The 25,582-nt window shown below is 48.0% G+C and overlaps 1 protein-coding gene across 5 annotated transcripts in view; it reads right to left on the reverse strand.

Annotated features, from left to right (window-relative positions):
* Positions 1 to 3,346: 3,346 nt before the first annotated feature.
* SGMS1 (sphingomyelin synthase 1) overlaps positions 3,347 to 25,582 on the reverse strand; it is a 95,939-nt gene continuing 73,703 nt past the window's right edge. For 4 of the 5 annotated variants that reach the window (XM_064716886.1, XM_064716881.1, XM_064716884.1 and 1 more), the window contains 5 exons: positions 17,153 to 17,978; positions 13,334 to 13,451; positions 10,346 to 10,499; positions 9,454 to 9,620; positions 3,347 to 5,951 (listed from right to left, as the gene is read on the reverse strand). In XM_064716886.1, coding sequence (XP_064572956.1) covers positions 5,769 to 5,951; positions 9,454 to 9,620; positions 10,346 to 10,499; positions 13,334 to 13,451; positions 17,153 to 17,772 — 1,242 coding nt within the window. In that variant the 5' untranslated portion in view covers positions 17,773 to 17,978 and the 3' untranslated portion in view covers positions 3,347 to 5,768. Of the gene's footprint in view, positions 5,952 to 9,453; positions 9,621 to 10,345; positions 10,500 to 13,333; positions 13,452 to 17,152; positions 17,979 to 20,847; positions 21,068 to 25,582 lie in introns of those variants that run through there. The other variant, XM_064716885.1, reaches the window with a different exon arrangement.

Here is a 25,582-nt window from a genome sequence, read left to right on the forward strand (position 1 = left end):
ACAGGATAAAAACCTTGATTCCAGCCTGTTTGTGCAGGTCCTGAGCAGAAAATTGGGATAACCATCACTCAGCATGAGCAGAGCTGAGACCCTCAGGGGGTGTGAGGGCCCTCAGAGCTCCCACAGCAATGAAGAAACCTCTTACATAATGTTGTTTATTGAACAGAACATGGCCAAAGTCCTTTCTGGCAGGAGATAAAAGTGTTTGCGCAGAGCTGACAGCAAGAGCCCTGCCAGGCTTTGGCAAGGACACACCAGGGCTGTGAAAATCCAACACCACACGTGGATTTTCTTCCCTGCTCAAAACACACAGCCCTGCTCCAAGCAGCAGCAGCTGGAAGTGGGAGCAGTTCTTTGTGGTGGCAAAAAGTGATTTTCCTGCTGGAAAACACACACATGGAGAGTTTAGGAAGGGCAGGTTGAATGGAAAGGGAGCAAAATTGCAGTTTCTGAACTCAAAATCCTGCACAGGTTAATGAACTGAAGGGATACCTGCCAAATTTAATTAAAATGTTGTCCTGGGGTGCTTTGCCTTTCCTTCCCCACCCTCCCTTGCCTTGCCTCAAGAGCAGGAACTCTCCTGCCCTTCTGGAAAATCAACTCATGGAGTGACTTTTTGTTGCTAATAATTTATGGCCAGACATGTCAACACCCCAAAATTCCCCAGGGGATGTGCCTTGAATCTACCCAGGGGTTAAAGCTTCACCACAAATAGAGAATATTGTGCCATCCCTCATCAGAAGCTGCAGCAGCAGCCCCAGGGCACTTCCCTGGGATGTGGGAGAGCCCAGGGAAGCATCACTCCAAGGAAGAGCCAAGCAGCACATGCCAAGCCAAAAAACTCTGGCATAAAACTGGGAAAACCTCAAGATCCAAAAACAGCAATGCAGATTTGGGTAGATCCAAATTCAATCCAACTGGGGTTTTTTTGGGGGAAAAAAGGTCACAAAATTAATGAGGTGGGCTGCTCTGTGTCCACCCATGCCAGCAGGGGCTGTGCTGCTGCTGAAAAACCAAATTATGGGAGCCCTGTCTGCTCCCAAACCTTGAGAACCCCAGGGACCATCAAAATCCAGCTCCTGGTCCTGCAGAGTGCCTGAGAGTGGTGCCCAAACATTTATTGATTTAAACAAAGGGTGCCGTGCCCAAATCCTGGTTCTCACCGGCAATCCCTGCCCAACCTGCAGCACACAGGGACAGCCAGGGGCAGGAGAGGCATCGGGAGGATGCAAAAGGAAACCACAGAAGCTTCTGGCAAACATTTGTGGCCAACAGCTGATGAGCTGGGTGGGAGAAGCTGCCAAAACAGGAATTTGTGGCTTCTCTTTGGGCAGTGCTCTGGCACCAGGAAGAGAATGAGCACCCAGGAAAAGCAGGAGAGGGAAATTGATGGGATTGATCTTTCCAGAGCGCAGCAATGCAGAGGAATCACTGCCCTTGTTCTCATGCTCCTCCAACACCTCCCATCCCTGTTTTTATGGGTGTCAAACCTCCTCCACATCCCTGTATCCAGGAAGAGAATGAGCACCCAGGAAAAGTAGGAGGGGAAGTTGATGGGATTGCTCTTTCCAGAGCACAGGAATGCAAAGGAATCACTGCCCTTGTTTGTTTTGCGCTCCTCCAACACCTCCTATCCCTGTATTTAACCTTCCCCATGTTCCTGTATCCAGGAATGAGCACCCAGCTGTGTCCTGAGTAAAAGCAGGAGGGAAAGTTGATGGGATTGATCCTTCCAGAGCACAGGAAAACAAAGGAATCACTGCTTTTTCTCTCGTGCTCCTCCAACACCTCCCTTGCCTGTTTTTATGGTTATCAAACCTTCCCCAAATTCCTGTATTCAGATGGATCTCAGCAACATCAGTGCCCACCCTCCTGGCAGGGATCCTGGTGTGCCCAGCTCTTTCCTGAACCTTCCTTTTCCAGCCTTTTCTGCTGCAGACCCCTCTTTCCCAACTTCAGCCTCCTGTCCAGGTTTGCCCCTGCACACCCAAACCTGTCCCTACAGAGCTCAGCTGGAGGCCACAGAGGATGGATTCACTGGGAGATCCACGATTTCTGTGGGATTGGGGCAGCACAATGCCAGATTCCAGCTTTCACAGCCTGGTGGTTTGCTGTGTTCACCTCTCTGAGGGGCTCCAAGCAAGGAGGAGCAGCAGGAGCTGCGAGGGAGAGGCAACAATGCCCAGGGCAAGGGAATCACTGAGATGGTGACTGTCCCTGAAGTCACCCAAGGATCCAGCCCAGGAACACAGAGCTCAGAGGTGATGGCAGAGGAGCCCCAGCAGCCCTGGCTGCTTTCTCCAGACAGCAGAGGCTGCAGGTGCATCTTACCTGAGGTTTGGGGTGTTGAAGATTGCAATACAGGATGTTTTCCATTCCCATCTGTATGGCAGATTACCTTTGTCAGGTGGGCAGTTTGCCTTATCTCTCTCTTTGAGTGACCACATTCACACCTCCCTGGGAGGGGCCATTGCTGATAACAGACTATTGAATGTCACTGCATGACTGATAAGAACTATAACAATCCCATTGGGAGATGCTCCGCCCAGGGGGAGGAGCCAAGCATTGCTACCCAGATATAATCCAGAGGTTTTGAGACACCAGCACGGCTTTCTCCACGGGATTCCCCAGAGGAACAGCAGCTGCCTCTCCTTCCACTGGATCTTCAGAGGAAGAATACATCCTTCTCTACAGGATCCCTGCTCCAACAGAACCACCCCTGACACTGCAGGAGGGCTGAGCCACATTTCCAATGGGACTGCCACCAACACCCTGACCCACAGGGTGTCGGGTTGGGTTCTGACTCAGTGTTGTTCTAATGTACTGCATTGTTTATTTTATCCTTTTATTTTTTCCCTTTTCCCCATTAAAGAACTGTTATTTCCTGCTCCCATATTTTTTGCCTGAGCCCCCCTTAATTTAAAATTTATGGCAATTTGGAGGGGTGGGGAGGGTTTACATTCTCCATTTCAGGGGAGGCTCCTGCCTTCCTTAGCAGACTCCTGTCTTTCCAAACCAAGACAGGGGGAAAACACAGAGGGAAATTTGGGATCCTGGCCACCAGCACCATGCCCTGACCACAAGGCATGTCCCATCTCATCCCATCCCATCCCATCCCATCCCATCCCATCCCATCCCATCCCATCCCATCCCATCCCATCCCAGCCAGCCAAGGCAGCGCAGGCTCCACAGCCTGCAGTGAGCCAATGCCCAGCACCTGTGTCCCAAACCCAGCCCTGGTCCCTCCTCCAGAGGCAGCAGCCCCCACTGCCAGGCTCCCTGCCCTGCTGAGCACAGATGGCACCACGAGGAGCCAGAGCCATGCACAAAGTCACACACCACAAGGCAGGGTTGAGCAGATTCCATTTAATGTCATGTGCATATATATCCATACATTTATTTATGTCAATGGTTCGGGTGTGCGTGATGCCAGGTCTTGAAAAATCTACTCCTCGGGTTACGTCTGGGAGCACCAAATCTCTCAAAAATCACCTCAAAAATCAGCTGGGCTGTTGAAAAACCGACTTTTAGCCCCAAAAAGCAGAGAATTGAAGGCAGAGCAGAGCCCTAAATTCCCACCCAGCTCTGCAAACGCTGTTGCAAAGGGCTTGGCCAAGGAACCCCTCCCTCCTTCATCCCTCCATCCATCCTTCCCAGGGAGACAGAACTGATAAGGAACAGCAGCAGCACCAGCATCCCACCAGCTCTCCAGGGTTTTGGCCAAGGCTGAGGAACAGGGCAGAGAGGCAAAGATAAAATATCCCCAAAAAAAAGGAAAGGGAAAGAGAAGGGAAAGGAAAGGGAAAGGGAGAGGGAAAGGGAAAGGAAGGGAAGGGGAAAAAGGAAAAAGGAAAAGAGGAAAACAATTAGAATAAAAAAATGACACTTTCACCGCCACGGACGCACAGAAATTGGCTTCTTTTCTCTTTTTTTTTTCTGTTTTTGTTTGTTTGTTTCTGGCAGCTGCTGGGGGAAGGGATGCCCACCCTGCCCTGTGCTGCATCCCAGCAGTTGCAGGGTAGATTTTTCAAGGCCTGGAGATGGCTCCCAGGAAGGCTCCTCCCGATTGCATAGCATTTATTTCAGATAATTAAGGCACTGTTTTGCCCAACAGCAATTCCACATCAATGCAGTTTCCATACAGTCCACATCGGATGGCCTACAGTGCAATAACATCAACTTAAAGGCAAGGTTTGGAAGAATAAACCCAGCTTTAAATTTCAACTGAATTATTAAGAAGATAAAAGGAAACTACATTTTTCAAAAGCCTTTTTTTATTTTCCTTCACCATTGTTGTTTTACAATACAAATATCACCTTGTGAATACACAAAAAACCTACAGAAGATAACTCTGCTTCACGTAAAATACAGAATGGATATATATATATATATATTTATATATATATTTTTCTCTTCTTCATTCTTTTCTTTTTTTTTTTTTTATAAAAACTATTTTTGTTCTGCACATTGGCAAGTTTTAGGATAGGAGACTTCCCCAAACATACAGTATGTATGGTTCGAGTGGAAACTTAAGAATTCCATGCAGTTTCTGCACAAATATTTAAAGAAATAGATTATCTTTGTTGTTTTTCAACAACACTCCAATAAGGGGATGGAGAAACCATTCACAGTTCACTCAGTGATCATTTGTAAAATTCTTAAAAAACAGGAATTCATGGCTGTTTTGCTTTTTAAAACCCAGCTACCAAGTAGAACAATAAAGTGATTCTTTTTTAGCTTGACCTGCCCACAATGTGTGAGCAAGGTCGGACCCTTTTGCATTTGGTGGGGTGGGAGGTTTTTCCCTACACGTGGCAATTTCAACATTATAAGCAAATTTCCAGTTTAATTTAGCTATAAATGCAAAAAATTAGTAATTATACAGTATATATAATTCTGCTTTCATGGAATACTTTATTTTAAATAAAAACATTTAAGACTGCCTACTGACCATACAATCAAGACAAGAAAGGCACTAGAAACATAGACAAATCTCTCTCTCTCCCAAGAAGCTTTTTCTTTAAATTTTTTTTTAACTCTCTATTCTCTGACAAGTAAAAATCTTTTTAAATTTAATTTTTTTTATTTTCATACACATTTTGAAAAATAAAGTTAGGAAATACTTAGAAAATCACTTTACATTTTTTCTTTTTTTTTTTTTTTTTTCTTTTTTTTTTTTTTTTGCACTTCTTTGACACAGTCAGTCACTGCAGAATCTACAAAATCAGGATTTACCAAACCTTTCTGTGTCTATCATCTTATTCGTAGCGCAGGTGCAACAGGTAGAAAGATTTCTTGATTTCACCCAAGGCAGATATTTAGAAACCTTCATATAGTCATTTGCTAGAAAATGGCTTACAGCCCAATCTTTGGGGCAAGAGATATGAAAAGTATGTTTTCCCAAGAAAATAATATGCTTTGTTCCCAGACGTGACTGGAAAGACCAGAACTCATGATATAAAAGCTTTTTTCATCTATGTTGTCGCATCATATACAAAGGAACAATGGTGATGGGCAAAATGCAAATCCCAACTCTACCAACAAGAAATGTATAACAGTGCATGATCAGTTAAATTCTCTTTTATTGTTGTCCAACGCAGATCCTTTGGAGAGAAAAAAAGATCACAGTGCTTACCAGGTAACTGAACAGGTCAGGTCCAGGGGGGAGCTGCTAAAGAAAGGGGTCGGGGAGCGGTGGGTGTTTGTTTATGGCATCTTCTCTGGGAGGTGTGAGCACTTGGGGCGGGTCCTGCGGGGTGACACTGCTGTTACCTGGTGTCACTCGCCAGGCGGCTGTACTTGACCTGCCGGCCCCGCGCCAGCGCCGGACACCGCAGGGGCCAGTGGTACGAGCGAGGTACAATGCCTTGCACATTCTTCTCAAAGTACTGGAAGGGCTTGTACCACCACACCCTTGCAAGGAGGTTCGTTTGGGAAGCTTCTTTTAGCACCTGCAGGGGGAGGAGGACAAAAAGAGGATTGCTGAAGGGCAGGTCCTTTGTTCGCGCCACCGCTCGTCCGTGACGAGCTCAACCAATCTGTGGTTGCTGCTCGTCGGTGGTTGTTGTGTTGTGATTTCAGGGTTTACCTCAGAACCTCGGGTTCCTCCCCTGACAATTCCCTCCTAAATGTGTCAGCCACCTCTCCTTTCCCGTCCCAGCACTGTCTGTCAATCCTGGAATTCCAGAAGGGCACTAAGTGACTGCCAGATGTCGCAGACATCTTTTATGGAAAATCCTTTCTTTAGGATTTTTCCTCCTGAGAAGCTGAGAGGCCTCAGGAACAAAATGTAAACATTGATTATCTGCTGCTGTGGAATGCAACAGGTGCATCTGTGATTGGTCTCATAGGGTTGTTTCTAATAAATGGCCAATCACAGTCAGCTGGCTTGGACTCTCTGTCAGAGCCACAAACCTTTGTTATCATTCCTTCCTTTCTATTCTTAGCTGGCCTTCTGATGAAACCTTTTCTTCTATTCTTTTAGTATAGTTTTAATGTAATATATATCATAAAATAATAAATCAAGCCTTCTGAAACATGGAGTCAGAGCCTTCATCTCTTCCCTCATCCAAGAACCCCTGTGACCACCATCACAGGCAGATTCAAAGGATGCCCTCCACGTTTCCTTTGTTCCTTTAAGACATCCTCTCCTGTACCTGGTTGGTGGCTCCCAACCCCTTCCCTCCTCCCTTGTAGGTCCTACTCATTATTCCACTGGTTTGGTGCTGCCTGAAGCAAAACACCACAGCCATATTTGGCTAATTGCCAATTAGGTGCCCTTTGATGTTCTCTCAGCTTGGGAGGCACTGTGCCCACGCTCTGCAGCTCCTGTCTCACAACAGCTGAGGGTTCCACACACAATCCAGAGCATTCCACACTTTCACTCTGCTCCTGGGCTCCCAGAGCAGTGGTGCTTCCAAGCTGGAAGTGCTGGAGTGCCCTCAGTCCTGCTGAGGAATTGCTTCAGCAGAGCTTTGGTGTGGAAATGTTCCTGTCCTGCTGCCTGAGGTGACTGGGGAGGTGGCCGGGGTAAAAGAACATCAACCATGCAGTTCAAAGAGTTCTCTTGGAGCTGTTGCTGGATTTAGAGGCCTGTGGGCCAGGAATAAAGCTCTGGATTGAACCCCTCCATCAGAACTGACTCCTTTCCTTCACCATCACCTTAAAGCTTCTCCACAGAGGAAAACCTGAGGAGCAGACCTTCCATGAGAGGAGGCTCCATCCCACCATGCAGAGCTCCTGCATGCCTGGACTTCCCTCCACATGCCCAGCTGCAGGATCCAGCTTAGCCAGAAGTGTCTCTGGGGTGGAACACCACAGCTGCCACTCTTTGGTTCAGCACCAAGACCAGACAAGCTCAGGCACATCCTGTCCGGCTATATTGGTAATTATTCCAATAGGTGCTGTCCTGCTTCCTGCTGCTCCCAAAATCTCACCTCCCAAACAAATCCCAGCCTCCCTGCACACACCAAACCTGCTCATCTCTGCCTGCAGGACCTCAGTTGTTTGATGGGCCCACAGGAAAGAAAGAGTGGCCCAAAACAGGTGTCTGGTCTCCTTTGGGAATGAAAATGCCATCCCAAAGCAGGATGTTAGGAACAGATTGTTATGCTAACAAACTGCTCACCCCAGGATTGCTTCACATGGGAACTTGCACAGTGCTAGCTTCCCTCAGAATAAATGACAGGCCAGCCAGAGCAGGCCTGATTTTATAAGGCTTTTCTTTATCATTTTCTACCTTACTGCAACATGGAGCCATGAGCAGGGCATGTCCCAACCCATCTGGAGGAAGCCAGAACCCTGCCCTGCCCTCCACATGCTCCCAGACTGCTCCCACCTACCTTCTGCTTCTCTCAGCCATGAGCAAGCCCCAGACCAACCACATCCAACCCCCCTGCTGCCTACTATCCACACCAGAGCCAGGGATCCCTGTACCCACCCCCCACAGGGAACACATGAGCACACGTGTGCACACAAGCACACACAGGGCTCGTATTCTCGAGTTTCATCTCCATGTCAAGCTCATGTGTCAAATAAATCCATTGTTGCTTTTAATTTTAAGGCCAGGCACAAGCCCCAGCAGGAGGAAGGAGAGAGCAGCACACCAGTGTGTGCTCAGGGAAGGAGCCAGGGACTGGCATTTCCCAACATGCAGGCAGCTCAGGGCAGCAGGACAGGAACATTTCCACACCAAAGCTCTGCTGAAGCAACTCCTCAGCAGGACTGAGGGCACTCCAGCACTTCCAGCTTGGAAGCACCACTGCTCTGGGAGCCCAGGAGCAGAGTGAGAGTGTGAAATGCTCTGGATTGTGTGTGGAACCCTCAGCTGTAGTGTGACAGGAGCTGCAGAGCGTGGGCACAGTGCTTCCCAAGCTGAGTGAACATCAAAGGGCACCTAATTGGCAATTAGCCAAATATGGCTGTGGTGTTTTGCTTCAGGCAGCACCAAACCAGTGGAATAACGAGGTGGGACCTAGATGACCTTTAGGGCCCTTTCCAGCCCATGATGATTCTGTGATAATCGATCTAAAATCTGCACTGTCACAACATAAATTCATCTTCTACCATTGTAGGATGTCTTTATTACACATAATTACCAGCATATGTCATAGATAAGCAAAAGATCTTTGACCATGAGCACAGAAAATATTTGGACACCAATGTGCTGCTATGGAGCTAAAAATATCTGTTAACTCCCTTGTCTACTATCTGTGGCAAACACTTGTGCATTTCCTGTCAGAGAACCATGGAACATGCACAGCTGGAAGGGACCCAGAGAGATCATTGATCCAGCCTCTCTTCTTGCAAAGGCACCCCAACAATCCCACCCTGGGCATCCCTGGAGCAGTGTCCAAGCTCTCCTGGAGCTCTGGCAGCCTCAGGGCTGTGCCCAGCATCCTCTGGGGGAAGAACCTTGCCCTGATCTCCTGACCCTGCCCTGCACAGCAGAGGAGGTCTCACCTTCCTCAGCACTGTCAGCTCCTCCCTGACTGTTCCAGTTCACCAGCCAGGAGAACTCTCCACCCCCTGGAAGCCCTTTCAAAAACCAGTTCCCTTTTTAGTGAGGCCTCCTCCTGCACCTCAAGGGACCTGTGGCACAGAGCCACAGAGCACAGGAAAACCCCCAGCTGGCCTCAACCACCAAACTAAACAAAACCAAGGCAAAAGAATCTAAATGGTTTGTTGTTCTGTCACAAATGTGGCCACCTGGCCCAAATTCAGGAGAATTCAAAAAACTGAGGTTACCCAGGGGTGGGAGAGCTCTGCCTGCCTTTGGGAAACCCTTCCCATATTTTTGTGGTGAAGAACCCAATGAACGATGCCTCTTTCTCCCCTATAAACCCAATAGTTGGGAGGAAGAGAGGAACTCTCCAGAGGAAATGGATGAGCCTGGATATTCTCACCCCACCCCAGGCTACAAGCAGGAGCATCCAAGGAGTGGGAGGCACTCACTTGCTGGTTGGCCATTGTGTGGTACCACCAGAATAGCCTTGTAGTGATGTAGTAAGCCACCACCACGTCCACAGTGTAGTGGTCATGAGCAAGGAGGATGCAGAACATCCCCACCATGCTGAGAGCCCAGCAGAGCCAGTGGTACCACCAGAGTCGCCGTGGGGAATCTGCAAAGAAAGAAGCACAAGCAGGGGTTACTCCCAGCTGGAAGCTTATCAGGACTGCTGCAGTGATTAGCTGAGGTCATGGACTGCAATCCTGCCTGACACAGAGGTGCCTGGGCTCAGATTAACAGCAGGAATGCTGAGATCACAAAATAAGGATCACTCTCTTAAAGGTGGAGCCTAAAATTGTACTCAGGGGTAATGACATCCTTGGAAATGAGAAAGGTTATGAAATCTTTTGAGAAAGATATAATATATCTTATATAAGATATATAAGATATATATATATATAAGATATAGAAGATATTTAAATATAATATAATATATATATATTAAGATATATAATACCCTGGCCAGTCAAATCAACCTGCTTGTGTTTAGATGGGATATTGGGAATTAGGAATGGTTCTCTGGGAGGGTGGGCAGGTTCAGATTCCCAGAGCAGCTGTGGCTTCTGCCCCTGGATCCCTGGCAGTGCCCAAGGCCAGGTTGAACAGGGCTGGGAGCAGCCTGGGACAGTGGAAAGTGTCCCTGCCATGACAGGGGGTGGGATGAGATGGTTTTTAGGTCCCTCCCAACCCAAAACCTTACAACCCCCCTAGTGAAGAATTCTCCCCCAACACCCAGCGTGAGGCTGTTTCACCATGGAGCACACAGATATTTAAACTGGAATTGTGCTCATGAACACAACAGGAACCCCTCAGAGAGGAAGGCAGCAGGGCACTCACACTCTTTGATGAACAGGTAGGTGAGGGTGAGGATGACGGTGTGGCCGCTGTACAGGTAATCCCCACACATGTTGTGGGAGCCCGTGATGGACAAGCCTCCGCCAGCAATCAACTTCATTATCCTTCTCAGGTGAGATTCCCAGTCTCCAAAGAGCTGGTGGGACAGCAAAACACAAAAACAGAGTAAAATATCACAGCTCAAAGCAATGGTTTTAAGCAGCAATTTGGCTTTTTAGTTCTTTATTGTATTTGCAGGGACCCCCGGGGCAGGGAGGAATGATGAATCTGACTCCATGTTCTCAGAAGGCCAATTTATTATTTTATAACACTATATTATATTAAAGAACACTATATTATATTTAAGAATACTATATTATATTAAAGAATATTATACTATACTAAAGAATACAAAAAGGATACCTACTAAATGCTCAAAAGCTAATAATGAAAACTTGTGACTCTCTCCAGAGTCCTGACACAGCTTGACTGTGATTGGCCAATGAGTGAAAACAACTCACAGCAGAATGCAATAAACAATCCCCTGTGGGTAAACAATCTCCAAACACATTCCACATGTGAGCACAACACAGGAGAAGCAAATGAGGTAAGAATTGTTTTCCTTTTCTCTGAGGCTTCTCAGCTTCCCAGGAGAAAAATGCTGGGTGAAGGGATTTTATCAGAGAATGTGAATGCCACAGTTCTCCTCCCCTTCTGCTTTGATCCACAAGATCAATCAGCAGATAAATAAATCCTCAGCCTTTCCCCAAAGCTGGCAGCACATTTCTAGCAGGAAAAAGACTGGGAATGAGACAGGAGTGTTTTGGTGCTTTGCACTTCTTGTAGCTGGTGCTCAGGTGAGATTTTCCTTCTGTTCAAGAGTCAGCACGCTCTAAAATAAATGAGGTTTAATTCAGTTCATGTTGCTGGTAACAGCACAGGCCCTACTGGTGATCATCCAACAGAAACCAGGAGGAACTGCCCAGACTGAACAGCCAAAGCCAGGATCTGATGAACAGAGGAACATCTCACTCCAAACCCCAAAGCCTTGGAAAAGCCTGCTGGATTATTTCCTTCTGCTCCCCACTCCAACAGAAACTGGATCCTCACCTCATTTTATGGTGTTTGAAAATCCATGGACACCACTGAACTGTCAGAAGGAAACACAGACACTCCCCCACCCCAGACTGGCCATTATGTTTTTATTTTAAAGCTTGGCCTTGCTTTAAGAAGTGAAAATTAATACATTCTGACAGACTGGAGCATGTGCTTTGCAGGAATTAAACATTTCCTGCTAACAGTTGCTCTCAAACACCAAACTGCTCCCCAAAGCCCACTTTTCACAATCACACAGAACTCAATAAGGTGTTGAGAGGTTATTCTTTTCCCACCAGTACATTTAGGGCTTTCAAGAAAACTCCTTAATCTTATCAGGGCCCTCAGCTTGTCTCTACTTGAGTCATGAGAAGGATTTGCCAAGGCCATAAATTCCCCAAATTCCCCAAACGGGCAGATTTATTCACTCCAGCCTATAAATACCTGGTGTTCTCTCTTTTTTAATTTCCTAGCAGCAGGCTGTTCAAGCACAGTGCTGATCCTCTCCTACTCATTCCTCTTTCCAAAATCCTTCAAAAAGCCACAAAAGTTCTGGCTGGACTTCCCTGAGGACCCAAAGCTTTGTTTGGAAGTGCCAATCCTCACCAAAACAACGACAGCACATGGATCAAGTCCAATCAGGATTTTACAACCTGTACCTCAGCACGTGGATCAAGTCCAATCAGGCTTTTATTACCTGTACCTCAGTGATTTTTACAGCTTCCAGCTGATTTATGGCTGTGCTTGTGCCCTCTCTCCTGCTTCAGCTGCGTCACAGCACAGCCAGCCCCAGGAATTGCAGCAAGGAGCAGGATTCCAGCAATGCTGGATGACCAGGGGTGGATGCAACAGCACCAGCTCTGTCCCATCTCCACCCTGAGCACTGAATTACCCTCCCAGGCTGACCACAAGGTCAGCACCTCTGTCCCAGTAGCCTTGTTTCAGCCATGGCTTTCACAATTTATCCCTGGGAGTCAGGGCTGGGCTGGGGAGGAGGTGAGAAGTCCTTGTGCTACCAGAATTGCAAAAATATGTGCAGGAGAGAGGCTTAGGAAAGTCTCTCTGGGCCATTTTCAACCACAAATCCTATCTGGATTTGGCACACTGAGGTGTGTGTTCATTTAGAAATCAGTGACTCACACATGGCAAAGGTTGCACACCTTCAGCAGCTTCAGTGGGGACAGGAACATGCTGATCATGCAAATTAGCTGAAAATGCCACAGAATTTGGGTAGCTCAGTGCTTTGAGAAGGGTGGGAATCCCTGCACTGCCCCACAGCACCTGTCAACATGTCCACTGAGAGGGCAGAAGGGTGTCCCTGTCACACCAAACCAGCACTCTCAAATTAAAATTATAGAGTGGTTTGGGCTTAAAGTTCACCCATCCCACCCCTGCCATGGGCAGGGACACCTTCCACTGTCCCAGGCTGCTCCAATCCCATCCAGCCTGGCCTTGGGCACTGCCAGGGATCCAGGGGCAGCCACAGCTGCTCTGGGCACCCTGTGCCAGGGCCTGCCCACCCTGCCAGGGAACAATTCCTAATTCCCAATATCCCATCCAGCCCTGCCCTCTGGCACTCTGAACCCATTCCCTGTGTCCTGTCCCTCCAGTTCCTGTTGCAGGGTCCCTCTCCAGCTCCCCTGTGTCCCTTCAGGCCCTGGAAGGAGCTGTGAGGTCTCCACACACCCTTCCCTTCTCCAGGCTGAGCATTCCCAGCTCTCCCAGCCTGGATCCAGACCCCTCAGCATCTCCATGACCACCTCTGGACCTGCTCCAACAATTCCATGTCCTCCTTATGTTGGAGGCACCAGAAATCCCCTCCCTTAGAAACACTTCTTGAGAAAGCAGCTTTGGGAAGAGCAGGGTAAAGGGGAAACAGGCAGATGAGGAATTTACCTTTGGAGAACACTTGAAATGCATTCCAGGTACTGGGAGTGTAGTCACATACATGGTAATACACCGGTACAGGTATAGTGTGCCAACGATACAGAAAAATCTTCTGCTAATTATAGACCTGCCAGGGAGGAAAAAACAGCCACAAATAAGGAGGGAAACAAAATCCACAAAGGTAAATAAAACAAAGCAGCAGCTGGTTTCTCCTGATGCTTTGGAAACTGGTGACACTATCAGGGAATGCTGAACTACTGCACAAATATTCCAGGAACACAGGAGCAACACAGCTTACACTGCCTTTGAAGGTGACTACAGGCAATCTAAGGGTTAGGATGCAGAACCCTGTGCAGATTGGGTGCTGAAAACTTTAAAGGGGATTTCATGCCCCACACCCCTCTGTTAGCTGTGGCCAGTCACTGATTTCCTATCTGAGGCAGGGGATAAAGTTACAGGATTTTCACTGTGGGATGAAAAGGAGTAAGTTTATTCCAGCTGACACACAATTCAGTGATTACAAAGAGTCTCCTGTGTAACCCAGAGGAGTGAGAGAACACATCTTTCCCGAGCAGCATTATAAAGGAAGCAGTTCACATCAGCAAGGAAAGCTCCCAAATAAAAATGCAGAGCTGGGCTGGCTGCAGGACAGGGTGTTTGCAGGGGGTACAGCCACAGCCACATTTATCAGTGAGGGCTGATGCTCACAGAGAGGGCAGATGCACAGCTGGGGTACTGTGAGGTGCTTCTGCAAACCCAGCATCAGCACCTGGGGTAAAGGATGGGCTCAGGAGGGACAGCCAGCCCCTCAACTGTCCCACTGGGTAACACCTAAAAACACCTCCACAAAAGACAATTAAACCCCTCCTGGCACATCCACCAGGACAGGAGCAGCCTCTGGAGAGATCCTAAGGAGAGATCACTGCCAGGGTTACAGAAATTGGGGTGAATCCAATTACAGCAATCACCCTTCGTGTGCCACTGGCTACAGACCCTGTGGGGTTTGGTTCATTTTAAATCACTGCTCTTTGCACTCATGGCCATTTCAAGCTGCAGGTTCTGGCATTCACAGAATCCAACAACAGTCTGGAGTGGAAGAAACCTTCCAAGATCATCTCATTCCACCCCTGCTATGGCAGGGACACCTTTCACTGTCCCAGGCTGTCCAAGCCCCATCCAACCTGGCCTTGGGCACTGCCAGGGATCCAGGGGCAGCTCTGGGCTGCTCTCTCCACCCTCCCAGGGAACAATTCCTTCCAATATCCCATCCATCCCTGCCCTCAGTCAGTCTGAAGCCATTCCCTGTGTCCTGTCCCTCTATCCCTTGTCCCCAGGCCCTCTCCTTCTTTCTTGGAGTTTCCCTTCAGGCACTGGAATTCAGTTGTTGCTATTTTGCTCACATAAAAATAAATAAATATAATATTCCTATCAAGCTGAGCTCTTTCCAAAGTCAAAATTGGCCACCTTTTAAATTTTTCAGTGCTTTTGGCATGGTTATTAAACTGGAGTGCTCCACTCTTGGAGGAGTATGAGTTTGCAGGGCCAGATCAGTAACACCTTGAGTGCCTTGATTTATCAGGAAAAATTCAACTCTTGCAGGCTAAACACATTTTGCACTGGAGCACTCCCTGCTGTAACACACTATTCCAGGCTTTTTCTTCCCTCTCCTGGTGTAAACATGGGCAGAGCTGTGAGTTAAGAATGATAATTATTCATCTTGTTCCACAAACTGAAATTTAAGTGTGGAGGGCACCACTCCAGTAGAGCAGGGGTTCTCCTCTGCAGAATTTTTCCTCTCATATCTCAGCCTTGTGGCTTTTAGAACCAGAATTCCACAGGTTCTCCTCTGCAGAATTTTTCCTCTCATATCTCACCTTGTGGCTTTTAGAATCAGACATGAACCTGCTTTTTTCTTTTTAACATTAAGGCAAACAGGGGGTTGGGGATTAAAGGCTGAGCAACACCATATTCTGAGAGACCAAAGAAGCATTTCTCTGAGCACTGAATTTATTTTTTTAATTAAAACTACCACTTGATTTTGCAGGATTTGGCATATTTTAACTTGGGAAAATCTGAGAGAGCTCTGCACTGTAATATAAAGTAAAAATAAATGTTAAAAGCTTCATATTTCCCTTTCTCCCAGGAGGATTTGTGTGAGTGTGAGACAGAGCCAGCAAGTACAACCTCCACACGTATTCCTGGCCCAGAGCTCCATCCCAGCTCTGCAGACCTCAGCAGGAGCAGGCTGCTCCTTTAGCCCCACGAGCCAAACACAATCCTGGCACTGTGCTTCTCCCACAGCATCTGGGAATGCTTCCCAGGAAGTTCATCTGCCTCAGCAGCTGCCTTGAGCTCCAGAGTGCCCTGCCAGACCTGCTCCTGCCTTCTGGACAGACACCAGCCCAACCCCATGCCATGGACAGCATCAGAATCATGGAATCACAGAATGTTTGCCTTGGAAAGGACCTTAAAGCCCATCCAGTGCCACCCCTGCCATGGCAGGGACACCTTCCACTGTCCCAGGCTGCTCCAAGCCCCAGTGTCGACCTGGCCCTGGGCACTGCCAGGGATGAGGCAGCAGAAGTGAGGAAGGCCCATCTGGCCCAATGCCCTCCCTTTATTCCTGAATGAAGTTTCAAAGGGAGGGGATAACCCCACCACAAAAGGGATTCAGCTTTTCTGCAGCACTGAGTCACCACCCCTTTGGTGTGCCCCATCCAAAGCCACAAGAACAAGGTTCTCCAGATGAAGCCACCTCGCTGGGCTCCTGTTCCTCTCCTGCTCTTCCCTTTCTGCTGCTCAGCCACAGCTTGGGCCTCTTGGACTTTCATCCCTCTGCTCATGGACAGAAAAGAGGGATTTTGGTCCTTGAAACATTCCATGATCAGTGCATAGACTGACCAAGCTCTGGCATCTTCCCCTAACACCAGAAAAGGCCCTTCCAAAGAGGACTTCCCACAGCAGGAGGTTGGAATGGGATGACTTTTAGGGTCCCTTCCAGGCCCAAACATTCTGTGATTCTAGAACATAAATAAAAACAGACACCCCAAAGCAAATGGGGACATGGCAGGGGGGACCTTCACATCTGCCAGTGACACCAATATATGTATGTTAAATCATCTCAGCCCACATCTCACTGCTTCAAAACCTCCAAGGATTCTGCTGTTCCTCACCTACAGGCTCTGCTCAGCTCCACCACAGGGTGTTTGATCCCTGGGATGGCCCTATTAACCCCACATCTCCTTACTGGGGACAATCCCACACCACCCTCTCTGGCTGTTTCACTTGGGTTTAAAATCATGGAATATCCTGAGCTGCAAGGGACCCACAAGGATCATTGATCCAGATCCAGTCCCTGCACAGACACCCCAATAATCCCACTCCATACATCTTTGGGAGCATTGTACAAACCCTCCTGGAGCTCTGGCAGCCTCGGGGCTGTGCCCATTCCCTGGGGAGCCTGGGCAGTGCCCAGCACCCTCTGGGGAAGAACCTTTCCCTAAAATCCAACCTAAACCTTCTCTGGCACAGCTCCAGCAATTCCCTTGGATCCTGGTTCACAGCTGCCCTCCCAAGAGCATGAGCTGTGCTCCCATGAAAATGGTTTGAGTTAAACACTGAGGAAAACACAAGCAGGGGTGCTGCTCAGCTTCTTAGGGAACATTTAGACCTCTGCCTTCTGCACAAGCAGCTCACACTGCATGCTACCTCACCTTTGAAAACTGACATAAGAAGATCACAAGGAGCTTCATTTTGTTTGGGTGCAAACCAGCATCTGCCCTCCAAAAGCTGCCAGAAGCACTCAAGTGTTGAAAAGGTTTTACTTACTTGTATTTTAAGAGCAGCCACTGAACAAACCACAGTCCTACAAGGATCATGCCGTTGATTTCACAAATAGAAAAAGCCCATTGCACCCGATCAAAGCGATCAAAAAATGCATCTGGGAGGGGAGGCTGCACCTCCTTGGGAGGCACTCGTTCATGAACCACCGAGATAGTCACCGTGGTGAAGACGAAACAAAAAAGTGCATAAATAAAAGCCAGGAAAGTCTTGCCCCACTCCATGGGATACTGCGAGCGCTCCGGCTCGGGCATGGGGATCTTGATCATCTCCTTCTTGAACCCGTTGGGGATGCCCCCATTGAGCTTGAGCGCGGCGCCGAAGCCGTTCTGGCGCGCGGCGTCGCCGGCGCGCACGTGCCCGTTGGCGTGGCCGTTCTTGTGAGCCTCCATGTGGTGAGCCATCTTCAGCCCCTCGATCATGTTCAGCAGCCGCTGCCCGCTGTCGGAAGACACCCGGGACAGAGGGGATTTCTTGAAATCCTCCTCCGTCAGGTTGATGAGGTCCCGCCCGGTGAAGTTCTTCAGGGGCTCACAGTACTCCGGCACGGCATTGTCCGTCAGCCAGCCGGTCACCTCCTCGGGTGACCACAGCACCACTTCTTTCATCTCGCCGGGGACGGTGGCACATGGGCTTTTTAAAGTGGGCAGCACTCACTGCGGCTCCAGCGTGGTGGGAAGCTCCTCCTTGGCTTCATCTTGCTGTCCCTGCAATGGGTTTGGCCAGAGGCAGAGCCCGTCCCTGCCCAGCCGACAGCGGCGTGCGGCCAGCGTAGGAAACGCTCTACTTCATCTTCGTGTTGGCATCCTTCTTCCTGGGGAGGGGAGAGAAACACAGAACCAGGCATTAGCATGGCATTCAGTGTGGAAATTCCTGCACAAAACCAGCTCTGCTTGGGTTGGGATGGACAACACACTCTGGAGATCTGAGCTGCAACCTTGTACACACAGCATCATCCTTCCCAAGCTCACCTAAAACAGCATCACCTTGAACACCACTGTCCAGCTGTGGGAAGCTTCCCTCTTGCTCTGATTTTGTTACATTTTCCATTTCAATGCTCTAGCCCATGAGCAGCACCCAAACTCCTCTTACAATCATGGGTTTAAGGAGCTACAGAGCAAATGTTTGGTATTATTTGTGGTAGAAATCTCTTCTACCCCTTACAGACTGGTACCTTAATGGAATGTGTGGCACCAGTGACCGAATACAAAACCTGTTTTTCATTCTGCAAAGCAAAAATCTAAAATCACAGAATCCCAGACTGGTTTGGGTTGGAATGGACCTTAAAGCTCATCCCATTCCATGGGCAGGAACACCTTCCACCAGACCAGCTTACTCCAAGCCCCATCCAACCCACCCTAGAACTCCTCCAGGTGCCACATATAGTCATCAAAACTAAAAAATTTATGTAGATAAACAAGGGTCTGCTGTCTGGGCCAAAAGAGCATCAGGAAAATCAATAATCAAGCAGATTAGCCTAAAATTAAACTGAAGCATTTAGGTTTGCAAGTATTTAGCAGCTCTATGAGGTAAATTCAACCATTACCAGGGTGCACTACTCCAATTCAAAGAAATGTTGACTACCAGATAAAAAAAAAAGGAACCAGGAGATTTTTTTTTTTTTAAAGAGGAACTAGGTAAGAAACTTCTATACTCAATGAATTGCAGAAACAGCTTAGAAAAGCTGATTGCTTCCAGTACAAAAGTTACAAGCACACACAAGTTACTTGCTTGGAATCTCCTCCTGAATTTTTGAGACACAAGCAGCAAACAAGGTAGTGATTGCAGGGCAGCAACCACCAGCAAATCCTCAGATCTGAGGTGTTTATTGAACCAAAACCCAAAACTGCTCCTCCGCAGAGCAAGGAGAGGAAAGCAGTGGAAGCCCCACCATCCCACAGACCACGTGCTCTGCTGCAGCTCATAAACATGAAGTGAGAAGGTAACAGCACAGGGAAAAAAAACCACTTCATATTTTCAAAAGTCAAACCAAGCCTTTATCAGCTGAAAGAATATTTTTAGCCTCTTACAGGCTCCCAAGTGTTTGTGTTTCGTCAAAGGGAGCGAAGTTGTGACTGAGGAAAACCAAAATAATTTACCCTACTGGCACGATTTGAACTGAAGTGGCTCAGAACAGATACAGAGCTTTACTCCTATGCAAACATGACCACACTGCACACCAATTCATTTTCTGACCTGTTACCTCTACGCTCAGCAAGAAACACAAGGTGCAGTTTAATTTGGTTTTCCATGGAAGGAACTGTGATGGTAGAGAAAAGAAAAAGCCTTGGATGGAAGGACTGGCAGTACTTTGGACAGGCCACCTCTCACTTCTGGACACCAGGAATGTGCAGAGATTTAAATCCACAGAGCAAGGGATGAAGATGACTCTTCCACTTTGTGCAAATCTGTGTTGTTCTAGAGCAGAAGTGAGGACACAGCTCTGTTTGCTTCCTTTTCTTTCAATACTGAGGAAGGCTTTCAAGCCACAGATTGCTTCATTATTCAAGTTGTGTTTAGCAAATCAGGATTTAGTTACAGAGCCCTGAACATGGCAAAAGGATGGCCTGAATTATGCATGGTAACCCACATTAGAAGCTCCTACAAGGCCAGGACTGAGCAGCAGCTCAGCTCCACCTGCCCATCTCCATGTACTCATTTCAAATCCCAGCTCTGGCAGCACAAATTCCCAACAGACAATCCTGAATGACTTCTTGTTGCATCCCAGGATGGTGCCTCACAATGACAAAGCCAAAGTTATTTATTTTTAATGCTGTTCCCCCACCCAAGCTCTGGGCCTGCAGCAGCCATTCAGCCCAGCTTTGGGGTGGTCTGAGCACCCTGTGGGCACACAAGTTAGGCCAGTATTAATTAAATCTTTTCAGTTTTCAACACTAGAGTGCCTAAATCCTCATTTCCCTAATCCCTGAACCTGACAGAGCAGATACCTGTCCACCCTGACAACATTTAAAGACACAGCTCAGGAGCCTGTAGCCAACCTCCAAACTACATCTCCACTGCCAGGGAAGGTCTGGATTGGATAGTGGGAAAAATTTCTCCATGGAAAAGGTTGTCTAGCTCTGAAATAGGCTGCCCAGGGCAGTGGCAGAGTCACCATCCCTGCCTGGAGGGATTTAAAACATTTGTAGATGTGGCACTTGGGGACAGGCGTTAGGCCTTGGGAGTGCTTGGGGGAATGGTTGGACTTGATGAGTTCAGAGGGCTTTTCCAACCTAAACCATTCCATGAAAGCTTCCAGCAGGTGCTAAGATGAGCTCCAGATGGAAAAAATCTGTTGCCAGCTGCAAATAGCACTTGGATATTGGCAGGAGAGTCCCAAAATGCTGTGTGACCCCAGGATACCCGGCCTGGCAGCCTGACAAAAACCAACAGAAATGTGCCTTGCAGTAGAACTGCAGGTTTGGGCAACACTGCTGGCATCTACCATCAGTTCCAAAATGTGCTCTCACACCACCAGTGGAAATCACTATCAAGCACCTTTTGTAAAAGCAGAGTAAAAGATACAGGAGAAGGACAAGGACACAGGCCATGGAGATGAGTTGTTTTCACTGAGAGTTAAAATGAGGAAAACCAACTCAAATTTTTAACACCACTTCTTATTCAAGCCTGTTTTCACAGCCTGCCTAATGGGGGAGGAAAGGCAAAAAAGCTTCTTTACTCACACCTTCCAGCTTGCCACATTACAAATTCCTCATTCCCTCTGGTGCATCCATGAAAGCTTGATGGGGTTTGGTTTGCAGAAACTGTGGGGGACTCACAGCTCTCCCTGAGCCCTTCCCTTCCACAAAAGGTCTTCTCCTCTCCTGAAGACAGAAGGTGGGGAGCAGTGTCAGCCCAAGATGAGGCACACACAAACCTCCCCAGCTCTGCCACAGGTTCTTTAGCTTGGCTGACTAAAAATTCCCTCCACCTGCAGCAGAGCTGCCTCGTTAAGGAGCCTGAACCCGACAAGGAATTATAAATAACAATGTGATTACCATAACAATACCAACTGCACCGTGATAATGATGCTGTGGAAAACCAGCACCTCAAAATGCCCACACAAGAGTGAGCAGGATGAAACAACCTCATCAAGGGCTCCAGGTGGCACCTCTTTGTGTTTACAGGACCTTTTTCCCCTGTTGCCAGTAAACACTGAAGTGCTAACCCAAAACATGGGGAGTTATTCCCGCCACCACTTCCACCTACACCTTGGCCAGAGGGTTAAACAAGGATTTGGGGTGCACTGCTACAACCCTGCCCATCAAGACCTGCTCTTCTCAGATCAGCTGGGCACAAGGAGCAAAGGTGGGAGCATCAAACCTTTTGGTTAAAGAACAAAATAATCAACCATGAATTCATCAGCAGATTACTCCTTCACATGAGAATCATGGAATGATCTGGCTTGGGAGGGACCTCAAAGCCCATCCAGTGCCACTCCTGCCATGGGCAGGGACACCTTCCACTGTCCCAGGCTGCTCCAGCCTGGCCTTGGGCACTGCCAGGGATCCAGGGGCAGCCACAGCTGTGCCAGGGCCTGCCCACCCTGCCAGGAACAATTCCTAATTCCCAATATCCCATCCAGCCCTGCCCTCTGGCACTGGGAGCCATTCCCATGTCCTGTCCCTCCATCCCTTGTCCCCAGTCCCTCTCCAGCTCTCCTGGAGCCCCTTTAGGCCCTGCCAGGGGCTCTGAGCTCTCCCTGGAGCCTTCTCTTCTCCCAGCCTGGCTCCAGCCCTGGAGCATCTCCAAGGCCTCCTCTGGACCAGCTCCACACTTTTCCCATGCTGAGGACAAGGCCCAGGTCTGGGGTCTCCTTGCAAGCAGAAATGGTTAATTCTCACAATTAACACTGATGAGACAAAACCACATCCACTCAAACCAGTAAAAAAACACCTCCCTTATCTGTTTGTTCATCTTGAAACTCCTCCTAAAGCACTTTGAAACCCAACCAAAGCAAAGAAAACCTAAGCCTACTAAAATCAAATTGTGCCCCGCTCGTGTTTGTGCTTCTACTCTCTAAGCTTTGCTGCCAGGGCAACAGTCACTATAGAAATCAGTCAAATAAAAAGCTATTTCAGCAACTCGTCACCAGGAGCCAGGAAATCCTTTCAGAGGCACTGCTGTGCTCCACTTGCAACCCTCAGCATCCTTCCCAGACAGCCCAGAGAAGTTGAGAGGATTCAACTCTTGGTGAAAAAATGAGAGTCTAAATGAGAGAGGTTCATAAGCACAGCTGGAAGGTACAATAGTGACATTTTGGCCTTTGGAAACCGAACTTTGAGGTTCACACTGATAATGTGTGCACACAAATAAGCAGAGAAAGCAGCTGCTGTAAGGGCTGAAGATTTAATGCTTTACAACCCAGCCCAGCAGTGAACTCCCCATGAATGATGAGCAGGAGTCACACAGAGACTGAGTGCCCCCAATAAAAGCTGGGAGCCCTTGTCCTGGGTTTTTTAGAGCACAAAACAAACTGGGAGCCCTTGTCCTGGGTTTTTTAGAGCACAAAACAAACTGTTCACAGCAGCAGGGCCTGAGTCACTGCTACAGTCACCTCCTGTCCAGGCATTTCATCATGGCCAACAATAACACTGTGACACCTCAATAACTGGACATCCTGTGCTTGACAAGCACCTCTGCACACCAATTTGCAAGGGAAGGGAGCTGCCTGCCACAAATTATGTGCTGGGTAGCCCTAACAAGCTCTCAAGCAGTGTTTCCCTCCCTCCAGGACATGCTTGTCTCCAAACCAGCATCACCTCTTCTGCACCATAACAAGCCAGAAACTGCTGGCAGTGTAAAACAGGCCAGTAAAGCTGGGTTTGTGCTGGAAATGCAAATATATGCAAATATAAAATAGCTGTAAGTATAGCACTGAGGCACAGGTGGGCTCACAAGTTGCACAGAGCTCTAAGACAGGTTTCCAAGGTCACCCTCAGATGGAAAACATTGGTCTGTGGACAGGAAGTCAGAGCAAGAGGAGCCACTACTATGAAAAGACAGGCTGGGGTGAAAATGCAAAGCAACACCCACATCCCCTGAACTCAGCTCCTTACACAAAGCCCTGCCTGAATACTACATCAATCCCTGAGCAGCCTGCTTTTTTCTAAATTACTTGATACCAAGAAGAAAAAGAAACCCTCACCATATAATTTCTATCCTAATTGAATTAAAAAAAAAAAAACACCCAGAAATGAAAATCCACTCCACAAGCCCAGAGTTGAGTATGGAGGATTTAAAACCCAGAGTACTTGCAGCACACATGGATAACCAAAAAGGTCCCATCTCCAGATGGGAACACCACCAGGGAGCATTTCCCTCCATGAGACTCCACCAGGGCTTGGAGCAGCCTGGTCTGAGTGGAAGGAGTCCCTGCTCATGGCAGAAACTGAAACTGGATGGTCTTCAAGGTCCCTTCCAACCCAAACAACCCCCTAATTCTGTGATTTATAGCCCCACAGCTCAGCTTTCTTCCTCTCCCACCTTCCTGGTGCTTGGCAGTAGTGATGAAAACCACTCAGGAAGAGGACCTGACCAGCAGTCCCACCCCAGGAGCAGCTGCCAAGCAGGGCTTTTATTTTCCCAGGACAGAAATCCTGCTTCCAATGATCCTGGAATGGAAAGGATGGAGCAGGGCAGGTTTAAGTTGCAATTATTTCAGGTTGGGAAGCTGCACCAAGTCAGGGAGGCAGAGCCCTTCTGCCCATTCCAGGTATAACCCAAGCACCCATCCCATTTTGTACTCCATTCCACAATCCTAATGTCTTCATCCTAAAGTAATTCAATATCTGCAATGGAAGTGGGACCAATATTGGCTTATTTTTGAACAGCTGCAATAGGAAGTCCATGCTCCCCACCCCAAATGCAAAGGGAGGGGGACAGGGGGGCGGGGTGAAAATATTAACAGAATGTCACAAATCTTTAAAAATTAGTTTAAACTGGATATTAGGAAAAAATTCTCCCCTGTGAGGGTGGTGAGGCTCTGGCACAGGGTGCTCAGAGAAGCTGTGGCTGCCCCTGGATCCCTGGCAGTGCCCACGGCCAGACTGGAATGGAGCACCTGCAGAAGGTGGCACCCATGGCAGGAGGTGGGACAAGATGAGCTTTAAGATCCTTCCAACCCAAACCACTCTGTGATTTTATGAATAACCTGCTCAGACACCAGGACCTTCAATGCTTCAGCAGCTTCCCACAGCAGAACCAAGCCCACAAACCAACGCAGGCCCCTTGGGCACCACGCCACGCTCAGACCTCGCCCCTGTGGGATGGGGACAGAGCAGCCCTGAGCGCTGTGGGCTCTGTGCTCAGGCAGCAGCAGGCTCTGTCCCCAGCAGGGCAGAGCAGAGCAGAGCAGAGCTCAGCACACACCCCTGTGCTGCCTGAGGATCTGGGCCAGGGCTGGAAACGGAGCCCCACGTCCTCATGCAAGCCCTCAGACAATCAGGCACTGAGAGCGCACAGCGATGCTCCTGACACTGCCCGGCCTGCCCTCACTGACACACAACCACAAACAGCCTCAAAGGGAAACAGATGAAACACTAAAAAGGCAGAAAAAGTGGGGTTTTTTCCCTACAAGGATGGAAGCAGGAAAATAAGGAGAGGCTAAACGTTTGTGACATGCTCCATATTTTAATTCAATTAGTGCAGGTGTTTTGAGGTTTTTGTGAGGTTTTTTTTTTCCCTCCAGTGACTACCTAAAAGCCATTTATTATTAGAAAGTCAGATTTGTTGGAAACCTCTGGGAATCTAAGTGGCAGCATGAATTTAAAAATTAAAAAATCATGGGAACATAAAGGGAAGTTGTGCCCAAGGAAACTGAGAGCAGTCTTGTGACTGATGGTAACGTGGCTCTGAAATGCAGACTCCTGCATAATTTGCCAAACCAGCCATGCAGATTAGGAAAAGGAAACCTGGCAGAAATCACAGAGAAAACAGATCCTCACTAAAGGCTTAAATCAGTTACTTGACATATTTTTTTAATATTAGGGTTTGTTACTGGCCATGTATGAGACAGTAGCCAGACCACAAGAGTTGCTCCCTCCCCAGTGCCTTTGCCAGGGTTGTAACTAAAGCAAAAGAAAACTAAATTTACACGCTACGATTCCCAGCCTAGAATAATATTTCCATATTTCATTAGCAATATAAATATTTTATTTCAAACATCCTGCTTTTGAAGTCCCAACATATCAGACCCACATCAAAGACTCCAAGCCTCCAGAGCTGAAATGTGAATATCTTCACGCACAATGCTGTTCTCTGCACTTCAGCTGTTACTTTTCATAAACCCACCCAAAAAGACACACCATCAACATTATTCACTTTCAATGCCATTCCTCTTGGAAAACAAAAACAATCCCTGGGTTTGCCTTTATTAATTTAGTTTCATGTAACACTGAGTGTTCCTTGGTCTGAAAG

The sequence above is a fragment of the Zonotrichia leucophrys genome, chromosome 6, assembly GCF_028769735.1.
Source record: "Zonotrichia leucophrys gambelii isolate GWCS_2022_RI chromosome 6, RI_Zleu_2.0, whole genome shotgun sequence".
NCBI classification, from domain to species: domain Eukaryota; kingdom Metazoa; phylum Chordata; class Aves; order Passeriformes; family Passerellidae; genus Zonotrichia; species Zonotrichia leucophrys.